The following is an 18,055-nucleotide window of genomic DNA, read 5'->3' as shown; positions in this document are numbered from 1 at the left end:
TGCACCTCCCAAATTTGGCAATGCACCACACACTGCCTAATTGACATTGGTTCAATCATTTAGTGTGTTCTAATATCACTGGACAACAGATTTCTTTTCAAAATGTTTGGTTCCTGAAAAAAAATTGTGGATTAGGATAGACAACTTCAAGATGAACACAAAGATACATTCAGATTTGCTGTATCATGTAGGAGGAGGTTGGAAAAACATTAACTTTTGTGGAATTTAGCATGTTTAATTGCACAATTATGCTGACACATTGTGTTAGTTCAACTGACCTAAAAATGTTTTAGGTCTAATTGCACCTGGAGGAGCAGATTTGAAACTAGATCATTTGCATTCAGCATTGAATGCTTTCTTGTATCAGTGCCCAACAATAGTCGGCCAGCATTGATGGATTCCAGTTGCCCTGATACTGCTTTTCCATGGTTGCAATGTCTTGGTGAAACCTTTCTGATCAGGGGTAGTCAATGTGGCTTTGTGCATGGTAGGTCATGTTCAACCAATTTTATAGAGCTTTTCGAGGAGATTACCTTTAAAACATATGGGGTTGTATGTTAATTGGGTATTTGCATGGCACAGGGTCATGGCAGGTAGGACCTGTTACTGTGTTGCATGTTTAAAAAAATCATAAAGGGAATATTTTAAACGGATGATGATAGGAATTTCTTCCCACAGAGAGTGGTGGGAGTGTGGAACGAGCTGCCAGCTGAAGTTGTGAATGCAAACTTAATTTTGACATTTAAAATACATTTGGACAGGTCCATTGATGGAAGTGGTATGGTCTGGGCGCACATCAGTGAGATTAATAATTTGATACAGATTAGAAGGGCCGAAGGGCCTGTTTCTGTGTTGTAGTGTTGCATACTAGAAACATTCCTGATGCAGAGGGTGCATCGCGGTCAGCGCAATGCTGTTATAGCGCTAGCGATCGGGACTGGGATTCGAATCCCGCGCTGTCTGTAAGGAGTTGTACATTCTCTCCGTGTCAGTGTGAGTTTTCCCTGGGGCTCTGGTTTCCTCCCACCATTCAAAGCATCCCGGGGTGTAGGTTAATTGGGTGTAAATTGGGCAGCATGGGCTCGTGGGCCAAAATGGCCTGTTTCCATGCTGTCTGTCTAAATTCACATTTAAAAGAAATAAAAGTCCAGTCCAATATCCTGACTGGTCCAATTGCACCTGGAGGAGCTAGCTCAATAAACTCATTGGGGCAGATTTGGAACTAGATCATATCGTACTGAAGAGAACATGATTCAATCTCTCTGTCACTGCACAGCAGTATTTCACACAGAGGAGTTGAAATATCTCACCCCAGAACATCGTTATAGGAGTTCCTCAAGCAGGCAATGTCAAAGGTTCAATTACCTTCTGTGCATGAAGTGGGAACATTCACTGGTGACTGAATAATGTTTAAAAACACACCAAAATGCTGGAGAAACTCAGCCAGTCTTTCAGCATCCATAAAAAGCAAAGATATATTCCCGACATTTTGGGCCTGAGCCCTTCTTCAAGGAAAAAGCAGAATCTTAGAAAGTCTCAGAATTCAGAAAGTGTTGGCTGGGGGAGGAATCCAGACCAACAAAAGCTGCAAATTGGTTATGATAACGGGAGAGGTGAGAATTAATCCTGTCTGTGCGAAAAGAGACAGGGAAGTTGACGGGGGAAAGAAGTGAGGGGGTTTAACGAAAGCCAGAGAAGTTGATGTTAATGCCATCTGGGTGGAGGGAACCCAGTAGGAAGATGAGGTGTTGTTCCTCCAATTTGCGGGTGGTCTCAGTCTGGCCGTGCATGAAACCATGGACAGACTCGTCAGCAGGAGAATGGAATGGGGAATTGAAATTGGTGGCCACTGGGAAATCTACTCTATTGGGAAGGACAAAGCTGAAGTGCTCAACAAAGTGATCTCCCAGTCTTTATCCAGTCTCTCCGATGGAGAGGAGACCACAACAGGGGCACTGGATGCAGGAGATGACCAGTTTAATGTTTAATTCCATTCTTTTTCATTCAGACCTTTACTTTGGTATGAGTTAATTCTGGCCATGACCAACATCTGAAAGCAATTCATCCCAGTAGATGTGAGTGCAGCTGGACGCTAGTCATTGAGGTAATCCACTCTGCTCTTCTTAGACACTGGGATGAGTAATGCCCTTTTGAAGCAGCAATGACAAGTTGAAAATGTCCATGAACACTCTGGCTATTTGGTTGGAACAGATTTTTAGTCCCCTGCCCGGTACGCCATCAGGGCCTGATGCCTTGCAAGGGTTCACCCTCTTGAATGATGTTCTGATGTCACCCTCGGAGACATTTATCACAGGGTCCTCAACCTTTGCAGGGATTCAAGTGAGCACTGTTAGGTTCTCCTTCTCAAAGCGGGCATAGAGGTGTTCAGGTCATCGAGCAGTGAAGCATCACAGCTATCTATGGTGATTGCCCTCGCTTTGTAGGCTACAATGTCCTGCACTCCCTGCCATAGCTGATGTGTTTCTGTCTTTGTCTGTAGCTTCCTCCGGAATTGCCACTTTGTTAGAGATAGCCTTCAGCAGGTCATACCCGGACTTCTTGTAGAGATGTGGATCCCCAGCCTGAAACGCCCTTGATCTCACCTTCAACAGGATGCAAATTCTCTGATTCATCCAAGGCTTCTGATTGGGGAACACCCGGTATATGTGCATGGGCACACATTCATCCACGCAAGTCTTGATGAAGTTGCTGACACCTGTGTTGCATATTCATTCAAGTTATTGAATATGGTCCAATCCAATTCAAAGGCCTCTCTTGACCATACTTTCGCCGTCTTCACCACTGGTGCTGTGGTCCTCAGTTTCCGCTTATGCACTGACATTAGAGGTACAGCCAGGTGATCAGACTTGCCGTAGTACAGGTGTGGGCTGGCTTGGAAGGTGTTCTTCATGGTGGTGTAGCAGTGGTTGAGTGTGTTCGCTCCTCTGGTCTTGGATGTGATTTGTTCATGACAATAAATTCTGATTCTAATTCTGATACCTCACCAAATGAAGCAGTCATCAGCCACAGTCAGGCCTGAGCTGATAAATTTCAAATAACGTGCATGGCAATAACTATTTTTGACAAGAAACCTTTAACCATTGTGACAGATTATGTTATATTTTATATTGTAAATATATATGTTTTAAAGGAGATAAATTGGGGAATTTTTTTTAGTGTAGGTCACATACAAACATTTCAGAACAGATCTCATTTAAAATACTAGAGCTCTGCTCAAGCCAGACAGCCTGGCTCCGAAAACCTTTGCAAAAGCTTTGAGGAGTGCCCAAATGACTTCAGTAATGGATTGTTGTTTTGAAAAGCCACAGATGAAAGAAATTGGAGGGTTAGGTTCAGAGCCACAGGCTGTCTGGTTGCAGTTTGTGACCCAGAGGGTCATATGGTTCTGCAAGCAGAGAGAGTCAAACAGGCTTTCTCTGAGTGAGTGAGTGAGGAGTGAGTGTGTGTGTGTGTGTGTGTGTGTGTGTGTGCGTGTGTGTGTGTGTGTGTGTGTGTGTGTGTGTGTGTGTGTGTGCGTGCATGTGAGAGAGGGAGAGAAAGAGAGAGAGAGAGAGAGAGAGAGAGAGAGAGAGAGAGATCAGTTCTACAGTTTCACAGTCGAGTTCTTAGATCAGCTTGGTCAAAGCCCTTGTGGTCCATACAAGAGGAGTGAACTGGCTATCTAATGTTTCACTTGGAATAAGCAAAACAAAAAGGAACTCTGTGATGACCTGAAAGAAAGAGGTTATCATCTGGAAAACCCTGATCGCGCAGGTTTCTTCACAAGACACTGAAGTGGCTGATTGGAAGGAATCAGTTTGTGTCCAGGAACAACAAATATCTCTCTGAGACCTGACAAGAACCTTCCTGAGTGGTAACCATTTACCTTTAAAGCACCAAAGCCTGGTGAACTTTATACATGTTAAATTCTGTGCACAGTATAAGAATTCCCTGCAACCAGTGAACTTGGAGGAATGCGAAGTGAGATTGGACTGTGAATCAAAGAACTTTTCTAAACTTACACACACATTAAATACACGTGCGCTTAGAATTAGAAGGGAGTTAAGTTAGGTTAGTTAAGTTAATATAACAAGTTAGAGTTTGATCCTGTTTTCATGTTTAAAGATAATTTAAAACAACTTTTGATTAAGTAACCATTTTTCTTGTTGAATATCTGCTGTTGCTGGGTTTTGGGGTCCTCTGGGCTCGTAACACTACTTACTCTTGACTTCAATGGCATAACCATTCTCAGATCTCCCAACTGGAGTCTCTATTGGCCAGAAACTCAAGTGGACCAGTCATGTTGTAGGAGCAGGCCAAAGGCTGGCTTTCCTGAAGTGATTGATTTTCCCCCTCATACCCCAAGGTTTTCCATTATCTGCAAAGCACAAGTCACGAGTGTGGTGGAACAATTCCTAAGAAACTCAATGATTCAGGTCACGACACTTTATTGAGACTAAATGGCCAAAATGATGACAGAATATTTATACTCATGGATGCAGTCTGACCCACTGAGTTCTGCCAGAAGCTCTCTGTTTTCTCAAATGGCCGATGAGCCATTCTGAACTTTCATCCCTTCCACCAGTGGTTGTTGTGTTTTTTTAAATTTAGACATCCACCATGGCAACAGGCCCTTTCAGCCAGCGAACCGTGCCGCCCAATTACACCCAATTGACCAACAACCTTTCAAATGGTGGAAGGAAAATGGAACCCCCAGGGAAAACCCACGCAGAAATGGGGACAACATGCAAACTCCTTACAGACAGCGTTGGATTTGAACCCTGGTCCCAATCGCTGGCGCTGTAACCATTGCACCAACCGTTATGTTATGCAAGGAACAAGTTCAATGGGTCTGAGAAACAATGAGTCCACGAGGGAAATTTGCCACCAGGAATCACACTAGTCACTCATTCACTCACTCTCACACACTAGGCATATTCAACAGTTGCATCAGACACAACAAGCAATGACTAGAAGTCGTGCTCGATATAATGTAGAGGAAGATCCAACAAAAGTGCACACACTCCTCCTCCTGGTGCAGGTGTGGCACTAAGGTTAGTTAAGAAGAAAACGATGATTCATTAGCGTGCACCACGAAAATCCTGGTCTGGTTACTGGGACTCACCTTGATATCGATTCTCCAGCATCAGCCCTGTCCCGTGAACTGGTGTAGAGATTGGGTGCATTTCTGAGGGCAAAGAAATCCAGCTGCTCCACAAGTTGGGCTTTATATCCCCCTGCTGGTCAGTGTGGGGCTGGCCCAGGTTTGCCCACAATAGGGCAGGTGAGTAATGGAGCCAGTGGCAACGTGTATGGATTTTTGAAAAGGCCAGTTGCAAGGTGAGTGCTCAGTCTTGGCCTCGATGTGTTGGCTTCTGATCAGGTTCCTGCCCGAGAGGTCACACAACCTTCCACAATACATGTGCATAAGGAGGACTCCAGTTACTCGCCAGGCTACTCTGACGCACCTCACCACCAAGAAGGACCAAGGTCACAGGTGCAGAGGAACACCGCCCCCTTCAGGTTCCCTACCAAGCAGCAAGCTATTCTGATTGGAAACACATTGCCATCATGGGGTTTCAATCCCAGAGCCCTCTCCCTACTGACACTGTGGAGGACCGCAGCAGTAGAAGGCCAATAAACGATGGCCTTGCCAGCACAACTCAAACTCCAAACATGAACAAAGTAAAGGTCTGTGATGCCACAGGACCCTGAAAAAAATACTCTCATTAAATTGACTAATGAATCGAGCAATGTAGACTGTTTCATATACTTGTTTATTAATGAAATTATTTGATATGGCAAAGAATTCTGTACGACACAAGAAAAGACTAACACTTCACATCTGACACCTTACAATTTCCATATTTTAATTGAAGAAATGTATTAACAGAGAATGAAATAGCATTGATATCCCTTTTGATAGAAACCTTTAAATATAAAACAGGATGACTATAGTAGCCTTTTAAACCCACAGCGGAAGTAGACAAAGAGGTGACGTAATTTCAAACAGTTAAGAAGGGAAAGTTTGGCTTCGAAGTTGCGGGTGACTGTGCTTAACACTTGGTGGTATTGGCTGGCAGTGATTAATACAAGCTTGAATAAGGAGAGTACTGAGACTTATTATCAAAGCGGCTTCGTGCTTGATAGCTGGAATACGCTTGAGGATCCGACTTGACTGGCAGTAGCAATAGGCCAGAAAGCTCATCTCTTCTGCAGCGCCTCATTAGTTCTTTGTAATTGACTTGCTCCTTGGTGATCGGATCAGTGAGATCCTTGGCATAATTGGAGTCATCCTGCAGGACTCTCGCAATGCTATCATCAATCATCTTCGACTTGAGGGCATCCTTGATGTCAATGCGGCCTGAGTGATTGGGGTCCACCAGGCCACCAGTGAGGTATTGGGCTTCCATATACTGGTAGGCATTTTCAACAGGCAGCCAGCCCTTCTGAAGGGCCAAGCCAACTGAGAGGCGTTCTTTTGTGACAGGGTCTTCGAGCCCAGTGAAAGCCTTCTGTGCGTTGAGCAACCTTCTCTCATGGGTTTTGTCCACGAGGTTCCATTCCAATGCCTTATGGATGGAGTGCCTTTCCCGGGTGGTGATGTCTATGATCCCTCCAGTGGCTGCCTGTGCTTCCAGCAGTCTCTGGGCAGTGATGGGGTTGAGTAGTTTCCTGTTCAAGGCATTTGTGATGGACAGCTTCGAGTTAGTGGTATCATCGTATAATCCTGCAATGGGTTGCTGATCCCGATCACTGTGTGCCCTGTACATTGCAAAGCCTGGGCTGGAATAGTTTTTTGATTGATACCTTGGAGAAATTGGTGGTATGGAATTTACCGAGCTTACATGTAACACTGTTGGCTTGTTTTCTCCAGCTACCAGCAATGCAAACTCAGATATCGGGAGCTTCCCGTCTCGATAGGCCTGCAGCTCCTCTTTCGTGATTCTTCCTTCCTTCAAAGCAGCCTCAATGGAATATTGTTTCCCACTTTTCTTGTCTTGAAGAACAGAGGTTTCCCCTGATATACCATGGGTGAAAACCTCCTCCCAGTCACATTCCAGCTCTTGCAAGTTGATGTATTGTTCTCGATCGATTATGTTCCTCCTGTAAGCATCATAGGGTGACAAGTCCTCCCCAGTGGTTGGATCCACAATGGATATCTTTGTGGAGAGGTTGGTTTCTTTCATCTGGATGTCACGTTGACGAGCTTCCTCCCTGCTGATCTGTGCTTCAAGGTCTCTGATCTGATATCCCTTCTTGTGGATCTTGTCCCTTTCCTTCATGATCTCCCTCTCGATCCATGACAGTTTATCATCCAGCTCTTGCTTCCTTTGTTTTTCTTTCACCTGATACTGGCTCAAGCGCTTGGACTCTTCTTTGTGGACAAAGGTCTTTTGTTGTATTTCAGTCTCCAGATTTTTCAACTCATCCTCCAATTGTGCCTTCTCATGGAGAGAGCCATCCCTGGCCTTCCTCAGGTCAGCTTCCACCTTGGACCGAGACGCCATGGAGTCTTCTAATTTCTTACACCTTTCTTTAAGCCTGCTTATCTCCTCTTCTATATCCAGCCTGGAGTTCTTCTCCTTGATGAACAAATTTCGAGCTTGGGCACGCTCTGCCTCCAGTGCCTTGTCTTTTTCTATCCGGATAACCTCTTTGCAAATAAGTTTTTCTTGGGATTTCTCTTTGTGAAGAATCTCCAGCTGGAGTTGGATTTTCTTGATTTCTTTGTCCAAACCAGCAGCTTTATTTCTTTCTTGTTCTAGTTGCTGCCGTAGAGACGTAGCTATTCCTTCAAGAACTGGGTCCTTTTCCACCTTGAGGACATCCTCAGTAACAATATTCTCTTCTATTGGAGGAGGAGCTGACTCGAGCTCAAATATTTTGTGTTTAATTTTCTTCATTTCATCTTTCACATCCTGGTGAATAGCCTTTTCTTCCTCAAGATTCAGTTCTTTCTCTTTTTCCTCTACCAGAGCGCTCAGATGCTGCACATCTCTCTCCAGGTTCCGTCTTTTTTGGCGTTCTTCATCCAAGTTTCTTCCCAGTTGATCATGCTCTCTGGCAAGTTTTGGATCTTTCTCTAAACGAACTACTTCCTGAACAACAATCTTCTCTTCAGGCTTCTTCTTCTGCAATTGAGAGTACACATTCTGCAAGTCAAAGACGATTGACTCAATATTCTTTCGCTTCTCTGATTCTTCACGGATTATTGTTCGGAGTCGTCTAACTTCCTTATCTAGCATTGGGTCGTCTTCATACTTCACAACATCCTTGGTCACTACTTTTGTCTCAATCTTTGACCGCTCTTTCCGCCATTCATCTCTTTCGGATTTCAACCTCTTAATCTTCTCCTGCATATCGTCGTGCTCATTGTCCATTTGAGGGAGCTTAAACTTGAGTTGATCTATCTCTTTGAGCATTTCTGGGCTTTTTTGGAGCTTCACAACTTCTTTGGTGATATCTTTGTACTGAATTTGAGGCTTCCTGTCTTTCAAGACTTCCAGGTCCCCGTGTGCAATGGTGATTTCCATTTCCACATCACCCCTTCTTTTGGCAGTTTCTCGTATTTCTTTTCTCAATTTCGCTATCTCTTGCTCAGTTTCGGGAAGGACACGGAAATTCTCTTGAACTATCTCCTTTGTCTCTATTTTTGGTTTCTGGTCAGCAATGGTTTTGTATTTCATCTGCAGATCATTCAGTTCTTTCTCCAGCACAAGATTATTGTGATTATCTTCCTCACAGAGGTTTCTGAGCCTGACTAAGTCCTTCTCAAGTTGAGGGTCTCTTTCAATCTTCTTGATTTCCTTGATCATGACCTTTGGATCAATCTTTCCAGATTGTTTTTCCAAGTTCTCAATCTGGGCCCGAATGAAGTGTATCTTTTCAGTCAATACCTGACTTTTATGACCCTCATCATCAATCTCATTTTGAAGACTTTTAGATGCCTTCAGCATGCCTGGGTCCTTCTCGACCTTGACTTTTTCAACCACAACAACCTTTTCTTTGATTTTGTCTGGTTTCTGCTCTAGGATGGTGACCTCTCTTTTCAGACGATCCCAGTCAGAGATGGTTTTGTTCCTTTCGTTCCTCAGACTACCAATTTCACTGCGCAAGTCTTCAGCCTTGGTGTCTAGAGTGGGGTCCCTCTCGATTCTCTTTATTTCCTTGGTGAGCAAGCCAATTTTGGCATTTTTCTCATCCTGGATTAAGCTGATTTTGTGCTTTGTTGTATTTATTTCCTGCTGGGTTTCTTGTCTTTGTTTCTTGACCTGATGGATTGCATTGCGTAACTTGGAAAGGTTGGTTTCTACCTCGGGGTCCCGGTAATATTCCACCACTTCTTTTTCTTCCATTTTATCCACAGGACGTCGTGCTCTGAGAAGACTCAGTTTCTTGCTCTGCTCCAGAAGAGATGCTTTAGCTAATTTGGTTTTTTTATCTTCATCTTTGTATTGTTGTTGGAGTTCCCCCCCTTTGCTGGCAAAGGATGATTGTACGTTCTGCAGTATGATCACATCGTCTACAGGTTGTTCTTGTTGCTTGAGAGAGATAATGAAAAGATTCAGATCATAATGTTCATCATTTACATTTGACCACACATTATAGAGTGTGGAAGCAGCCCCTTCAGCTCAATCTGCCCACGTTGACCACAAAATGTCCCACCCACTCTAGTCCCTCCTGCCCCATATTGCTCTATCCTCATCCCTATGCATGTATCTGCCTAAATGTTTCTTAAATGTTGCAGTAGTCCCTACCTCAACCACCTCCTCCAGCAGTCAATTCCATACACCCATCACCCTCTGCGTCAAAAGCTTAACTCCTCAGGCTTCTATTAAATCTCTCCCTTCTCTCCTTAAACCTGTATCTTCTGGTTATCAATTCCCATGCTTTGAGCAAAAGACTGTGTGTTCACCCGATCTATTCCTCTCATCATTTTACATAATCTCGATGACATCACCCCTCATCCTTCTGCACTCCAACCTCTCCCTCTAGCCCCCACCCCCAAGTCCTAGAAGCATCCTTGTAAATGATTGAAAGCAGACAAAAAGGTCATTTGTCCCAACCAACACTTCTACCCTCCATATAATCCTTTCCTCATATCTTCCTATTGCTTTCTTACTTACATATATCCAATTGTCTCATCAGCCCACATGGCTCCATATTCCAACTGCTCTCTGCTTAAAGGTTTCCAACCCAAACCTCTCTATACTGTTTATATCCTTCCTGTAATTTGGTGACCAAAACTGCACACAATATTCCAAATTTGGAATCACCAATGCCTTATATAGTTTCAACATAACATCTGGACTCTTGATTTATGAGTCAACATTAATCACCACCATGTGATTCAACCTTCAGAGAAGGTTGTCCTATTTTGATTAGTTCTACCAAAATGTAGCACCTCACATATTAAACCCCATCTGCCATCTTCCAGCCCACTCTTCTAACTGTCCTATATCACCCTGTAAGCTTTGATAATCTTCCTCACTGTCCACAACACCACTAATTTTGTATCATCTACAAATTTACTAATCCAATTTGCCACCCTATCATCCAGATTGTTAATATATATGACAACAGCAATGGACCCAATACCAATCCCTGAGGCAAATCCACTCGACTCTGGCTTCCAATTTGACAAACAATTTTCCACCACGACTCTTCGTCATCTCCCCTCCAACAATTGCTGAATCCATTTCTCTACTTCAGCATTAATACCTAATGCTTTCACCTTCCTTACTAACCCCTTATGGGGAACCTTGTCTAAAGCCTTACTAAAGTCCAAATAGACAACATCCACCACCTTCCCCTCATCAACCTTTTTAGTAACCTCCTTGAAAAACTGTATAAGATTTGTTAGGCATGATCTACCATGTATAAAACCATGCTGATTACTCCGAATCAATCCCTGTCTTTCCAAAGAGTTGTATATACCATCTCTAAAAACACTTTCCATTAATTTACTCACCAACAATGTCAGACTGACAGGCCTATAATTACCAGGTTTACTTTTGGATCATTTTTTGAACAGCAGAACAGCATGAGCCACCCTTCAGTCCTCCGGCACCTCCCCCGTGGCCAGTAACATTTTAAATATTTCCGTCAACGCCCCCATAATTTGTTCACTAACCTCCCTCAAGGTCCGAGTGAATATTTTGTCAGGACCTTGAGATTTATCCACCTTGATCTTTTTCAATATAGTCAACACTACCTCCTCATTAATTCTTATATTATCCATATTTCTTCACTTCATCTGGCTCAATATTCTTTTCCTTAGTGAATACTGTAGAAAATAAATTGTTTAAAATTTCACCCATCTCCTCTGGCTTCTCACTTATCTTTTTATCCCTCACGATTCTTTTACTTTTAATGTACCTATAAAAACCCTTTGAATTTATTTTTACTTTTCCTGCCAACACAGCTTCCTATCTCTTTTTTGCCTTTCTAATTTCCTTCTTGTATTTTTTTACTCTCCTTATATTCCTCAAGCAGTTCATCCATTCCCTGCTGTTTGTGCATGTTGTACACATCCCTCTTCATCTGAACCATCTTCCCAATATCTTTTGAAAACCAAGGTTCCCCACAGTTTCTAATCTTTCCTTTAACCCTCACGGGGTCAGACCGACTCTGCGCTCTCAGAACTTCTCCTCTGAATATCCTTCCCTGAATATCCTTCCCTGAAAATAACTTATCCCAATCCACACCCTCCAAATCTTTTCTCATCCCCTCAAAATTTGCTTTCTTCCAATCAAAAATCTCAACCTTTGGACTATTTCTATTCTTTTCCATTACTAGCCTAAAACTAATCGTATTGTGATCACTGGACCCAAAGTGTTCTCCAACATAAACGTCTATCACCTGACCTACCTCGTTCCCGAATAGGAAATCCAATACTGCCCCTTGTTGGGTTGGTTCTTCTACATATTGATTAAGAAAACTTCCTTGAACACACTTAACAAACTCTACCCCATTCAGCCCTCTTACTGGATGGGCGTCTCAGTTAACGTTCGGAAAGTTGAAATCTCCCACATCTACCACCTTATGTTTATTACACATATGTGTATTCTCCTTATAAATTTGCTCCTCTAATTCCTTCAGTCCATTCGGTGGTCTATAATGCATTCCCATCAATGTATTCATGTCTGTGCTATTCCTCAATTCCACCCAAATAGCCCTACTGGATGATCCCACCAAGCCATCCTGCCACAGCCCTGCTGTAATGTTCTCTCTAATAAGCAATGCATCTCCTCCACCTTTTATCCCCTCATTCTATCATGCCTAAAACAATGGAATCCTGGAATATTTAAATGCCAAACATGCCCTTCCTGCAACCAAGTTTCACTGATGGCCACATTATCGAATTTCCATGTAGCCATCCATGCCTTAAGCTCATCCTTCTTATTTACAATGCTCCTTGCATTAAAATATATGCACGATTGACTGTCTTCCACATATATTTATTTTGTTACCAACTACCATTACCTTCCTCTCACCTTCATTTATATTTATGTTCTGTTCCCTCCACTCCTCCCAGTCTCATGTAATTTAGTTCCCCCTTAAATCAAGGATGGTTGTGATCTATGATCACTTTTCCTCTGCAAGCTCAACAGTTGGTCTGTCCATTTGGTGGAGGTGTGATAGGATCCTGGGGAATGCATCTGAAAGGAGAGTGGTGGCTGAGTGAAATGACCTTCGTGAAGAGGTGGTTGCAGCAAGGTCAATTTTGTCATTTAAGAAAAAGTTGGATAGGTGCATGGATGAGAGGGGATTGGAAGGTTATGGGCAGGGAGCAGTCAGATGGGACTAGAGGAGATCACATAAATCGATGCGGACTAGAGGGGCTGAGATGGGCTGTTTCCGGACTGTAATTGTTAAATGGTTATATAGTTATGGTCATTGCAGAAGTCACCTCCATGACAGGAGCTTTGAATTGCAAGATGTGGGAAGAAGATTGTTTGCAGTTCTCATTTTGGACTGCTGGTAATTTCTTCTGTGGGTTATGACTTGTTGTGTGTGTGCGTGCGTGTGTGTATGTGTGTGTGTGCGTGTGTGTATGTGTGTGTGTGTGTGTGTGTGTGTTTGTGTGTGTGTGTGTGTGTGTGTGTGTGTGTCTCACTGAGGGTGTCTGTGTGTGAGTATCTTTATGTGTGTGTATCTATATATGGGTGCTTCTGTGTTTTGTGTGTATTAATGTATATGTATGTTTGTCTATGTGTATTTGTATGTGTATCAATGTGTGTTTGAGTGTGTTTGTGTGTATGTGTGTCTGTGTTTATCTGTATGCATGTGTCTGTGTGTATGTCTATGTGTGCGTGTGTGTGTATGTGCGTGTGTGTGTGTGCATGTGTGTGACTGTATGTGCATGTGTGTCTCTCTGTGTGTATCTGTGTCTTGTGTGTGCATGTGTGTGTATCTGTGTGTGCATATGTGTGTGTGTCTGTGTGTACATGTGTATGACTGTATGTGCATGTGTGTGTGTCTATGTGTGTATCTGTGTGTGTGCATGTGAGGGTGTGCATGTGTGTGTATCTGTGTGTGTGCATGTGTGTGTGTGTCTGTGTGTATGTGCCTGTGTGTGCATGTGTCTGTGTATATCTGTGTGCGTGTGTATCTGTGTGTGCATGTGTGTGTATCTGTGTTTGTGTCTGTGTGTGCCTGTGTGTGTGTGTGCGAGTGAAAGTGAGAACGAGCTGTGTCCTAGAGAGAAAGTAGGAGAAAGAGGGTGGGTGGGAGAAGAGAGAGAAGAGAAAGAAGAGAGAAGGAAGCACTGTTGTCTGAACAGTCAGAAATGCTTCAGGGAGCCAACTGCCCCCTACAACCTACTAGTGAACTGAAGGATGGTCTCGGGTCACTGAGCTGAGTGAGAGCTGTACAGAATAAGGAAGGGGCCATATTTATGAGTCTTGCTCAGGCAGCAAACCCCTTCAGCAGTTATCAGCTGCATTACCTTTTGCTTCACCTTTGTCACAAAGTCCAGCTGGTTCAGCAGCTGGTCGTTGGAAGAGGAGACTTCAGCAAAATGCTTCACCATGTCCTTCTCCTGCAACAGAAACAAAGCAGGTCATTTGGGGGTTTCTGTATTCACTGTCTTGGGTAGCTGGGTTATGAACAATGCTGAAGAAGTCCATTCTACCCATTGTGCCCTACTGGCTCTTCAAATTAGTTCCAGTGAGTTCCGCTCCCCCCTCCTACCTGTAAGCCCAAATTTCCTTCCTTTTCAATTTTTCATTGAACCTGCTTCCTCTGATACAAGCAGGTGCAGTCCAGGTCGCAGCAATTGGCAACACAGAAATATTGTCCTCTTCTTCTCGTTACTGGTGAATTTCACATCAATGGAATTGACTTGCCTACCCCCCTCCCCATCACTTTAAATCGAGAGGACACAACTATAAGGTGAGGGGGGTGAAATTTAGGAGGCAGTGCTTCACTCAGAGGGTGGTGGGCACATGGAACAAGCTGCCAAACGAAGTGGTGGAGACAGGTATGTAAAGCTTCCTTTAAAAAGCTGATTCGAATTGGCTTGGAAGATCCTATGGTGAAGAGCTCATAGACACATGAGGACGTAGAGAGGGGAGGAGATGCATCATGCACCAGAGACTTAGTTCAGATTGGCCTCGTGCTCAGCATCGTCATCGTGTCAAACCTGCGCTGTACTGTTCCATGGTCTAGCATTCGCCTGTGATGTAGCTGCTGAACTTTGCACACATCCTAGAACAGTAAAAGTCCAAAAATCCAGATGCCACCAATCTGGATCACCCGAGAACTAGACTTCTCAAAAACCTCCAACTTTATAAATTTAGCGGGCTTTTGTATGTGAACATAAACGCCACGGATGCACAGAAATCTTGGAAATGAACAAATAAATATTTGTTTTTTTTACTTTGCATTTTATATGAAAAAAATGTTTCATTTATAAACTATCATAATGTGCCTATTCATCTCTTCTTTATTCTCCTTACATTTGAATTTTGAAAGAATCTGGAGAATCCAGACCGTCCCAATCCCCAAGTAGTCTGGGTTTTAGCATTTTTACTGAAAATGGCATGGAATGGTGCTCCTGACAGGACATTAGCAGAGTATTGGATCAGGATCAAGGGCACAATGCAGCATTCCACATGGTTTCATCCTGATGGGGTTAATAGGAAGGACGAGGAAGGAATATAAATTGATAATTTGGCTGGTAGAATTGAAAGTCATTTCTGATCAATGGAATGATACGCAGAGTAGAAATCACACCAAGTGGCGCGATTGGCTTTGCAAGGCCTTTACAGAGCCAGCTATTGGGACCGGGGTTTGAACCCTGTGCTATCTGTACGTTCTCCCCATGTCTGTGTGTCTGTGTGGGTTTTCCCTGGGGGGCCCACTTTCCTCCCACCGTTCAAAAAGTACTGGGGTTCTAGATTAATGGGGTGTAAATTGGGCGGCACGGATTCGTGGGCTGAAATGGCCTGTTACTGTGTTGTATGTCTGAATTTAAAATTTAAAAACGAACAGCAGAGAAGCAGGTCAGGAGTCCAGCTAATTTGAACCAGCATTTTACTTCCCAGGTTTCCTCCCAGTGACCTTGCCCCTGCCACCTTCCACCTCATCCAACCTCTCAGCATGAGAAAGATAATGAGTTTATTGTTAAACACATGGTGTAATGTATGGATGCACTGAAATTCAAAATTGCTGCAGGTCAAAAAACTACTTAAAAGAGGCAATAAATACAAAAACGATACATATTCAGTATGGCTGAATACATATTCAGTTATTCTTGTGCAAAACTGCAGTCGTACAGACAGTCCAATTCTGAATGTTGGAGCAGTCCATGATTAGAGCAACAAGGGGAGATTCAAGAGCCTGATGACAGTTGCTGGGAAGAAACAATTCAAGAGCCAATTTATTTTCAACCAGCTATCAAGCACGTGAACCTAGAAGTGCTGGTCTTCGGGCTTCTGCCCCTTCTACTCAAAGGCAGCAGTGGGATAAGTTGTGACCAGAGAGAAGTGGGTCCTTGATGCTGCTGGCAGAGCCGCACGTGCATGCATTCATTGGGTGGGAGGTCAGAATCTGTAAGGACCCGGCTATGTGTGTTACCTTCTGGATATCTACATATATCATCTGGATATATCGGGTTCTCCGCATGTTTATGTACCCATACTTCGCACCAAAATCCCTCCTGGTGGAAGCAAGAGGCTCATTCAAAGATGCAGTTGGTCAAAAAATGTTTAGGCCAAGATTTTGACTTTACCTGATCTTTAATGTTCTCTTCCAGGGTCAATGTCCTTAGTTTTTTTGCAATAGGGGCGTCAGAGGTAATGCTCAGAGATGCTCGGTACTTGTCGTTGTTCGTCTCATAATTCTTCAAAAATAAAACACACAAAACATTACTCTTTAATAAGTGCTGGCTTGGAGGTTAGGAACATAAAATATAGGAGCAAAGCCAGGCCATTCAACCCCATTCTCCTGCCTCCTCCCTATAACGTTTGATGCCCTCATTAATCAAGAAGCTATCAACCTGCGCTTTAAATCTCCCACTGACTCGACCTCCACAGCCATCTGTGGCAGCACATTCCACAGATTCACCATCCCCTGGCTGAAGACATTTCTCCTCACCACAGTTGAGGTGGCACGGTTAGTGCAATGGTTAGCACAATGCTTTTACAATGGCAGAGACTCAGGTTGGAATTCACCGCTGTCGGAAAGGAGCTTGTACTTTCTCCCCATGAGCACGTGGGTTTCCTGCAGGGGCTCCAGTTTTCTCCCACACTCAGGGTTAGTACAAGGTTAGTAAGTTAATTGGTTGTATATGTTAGTGCAGGTTCATGGGCTGGGAGGGCTGCATCCCTAAATGTCCTTTTATTCTGAGCTGTGCCCTCTGGTCCCGGACTCTCTCACCACTGGAAACATCTGCTAGGTAACCCTTTGAATATTTGGTATGTTTCAATGAGATCCACTTCCCCCCTCATGCTTCTAAACTCCAATGAATACAGGCCCAGAAGCATCAACACTCTTTGTATATTATCCCTTTCAACCCTGGTATCATTCTCGTGTAAGCATCCTCTGGACCGTCTCCAACATCACCACATCCTCCCAAAACTGCTCAACCCCACTGTGTCCTGAGCCCAATTCTCCCTCCTGCCTGGACATTTCAGCTTCTGAGGAGTGGGCCAGATCAGTGGGGACTCACCGCCCCAGATAGTTGTGTGGTGGCTAAAACATTGCTTTCAGCGGAAGTGCAGAGAACCAAATCTCAATATCTCCAACACAGACATTGTCACAAAGCCTTTTGCCCATTTCTCTGTAAAAATTGGATTCTTTCCTCATGTTGAAACCACTGTATTTTTGCCACAAAGATCATTTGCCTCTAAAGCAGGATCCACCTCTTTAAATTACTTCTCTCTCTGATCCGTGATCCATTTTGGCCTGATCATACCCCTGCAGTCTGCTTTAAGCCAATCTGGGACCAAGGAAGCTTCAGCAGTTACAAGATCTTTCTTTCTTAACTACTTTTTTTAGACACACATCTCGGTAACAGGCCATTTTGGCTCCAAGCTTGTGCTGCCAATTACACCCAATTAACCTACAACCTCCAGTACATTTTGAACAGTGGGAGGAAACCAGAGCCCCTGGGGAAAACCCACGTAGACATGGAGAGAATGTACAAACTCCTTACAGACAGCGTGGGACTCGAACCCTGGTCCTGATCACTGGGGCTGTAACAATATTGTGCTCACCACTACGCCAACCTTGTGCCACCTCCTCCCCCCCCCATTACTGATATTACATTTATTAGTCACAAATTACCTAGTTTAGTGAGAAGGTTCTTCATATTTTATTATAAAAATGGAAAATCTAAACCCACAACCAATAAAGAAGCTGTTTGGCCAAAGAAAAAGACATATTGGAGTGATAAATTACCTCATGAATCAACATTTCTACATTCATAACAAATCAAAGATAATAAAAGTAACTCAAAAAGGGTCCTCACAGTTTCTTCAGAGATTAAAAGCTGTAGGTCCTGTTCCCAGATTTTTTAAATTTTATCTAAGGGAGCCTCTCTTAT

The 18,055-nt window shown here is 43.5% G+C and overlaps 1 protein-coding gene across 1 annotated transcript in view; it reads right to left on the bottom strand.

Annotated features, from left to right (window-relative positions):
• Window positions 1-5,756: 5,756 nt before the first annotated feature.
• Window positions 5,757-18,055, bottom strand: part of evpla (envoplakin a) — a 120,671-nt gene continuing 108,372 nt past the window's right edge. The window contains exons 20-22 of the mRNA XM_069928996.1: window positions 16,241-16,351; window positions 13,955-14,047; window positions 5,757-9,545 (exon numbers count right to left, since the gene is read on the bottom strand). Of these exons, the coding sequence (XP_069785097.1) occupies window positions 6,087-9,545; window positions 13,955-14,047; window positions 16,241-16,351 (3,663 nt within the window). The 3' untranslated portion in view covers window positions 5,757-6,086. The remainder of the gene's footprint in view (window positions 9,546-13,954; window positions 14,048-16,240; window positions 16,352-18,055) is intronic.

This window comes from Narcine bancroftii, chromosome 3 (genome assembly GCF_036971445.1).
Source record: "Narcine bancroftii isolate sNarBan1 chromosome 3, sNarBan1.hap1, whole genome shotgun sequence".
NCBI classification, from domain to species: domain Eukaryota; kingdom Metazoa; phylum Chordata; class Chondrichthyes; order Torpediniformes; family Narcinidae; genus Narcine; species Narcine bancroftii.
The sequence above is the reverse complement of the archived record's forward strand: the minus strand, read 5'-3'. Positions and strand labels throughout refer to the sequence as shown.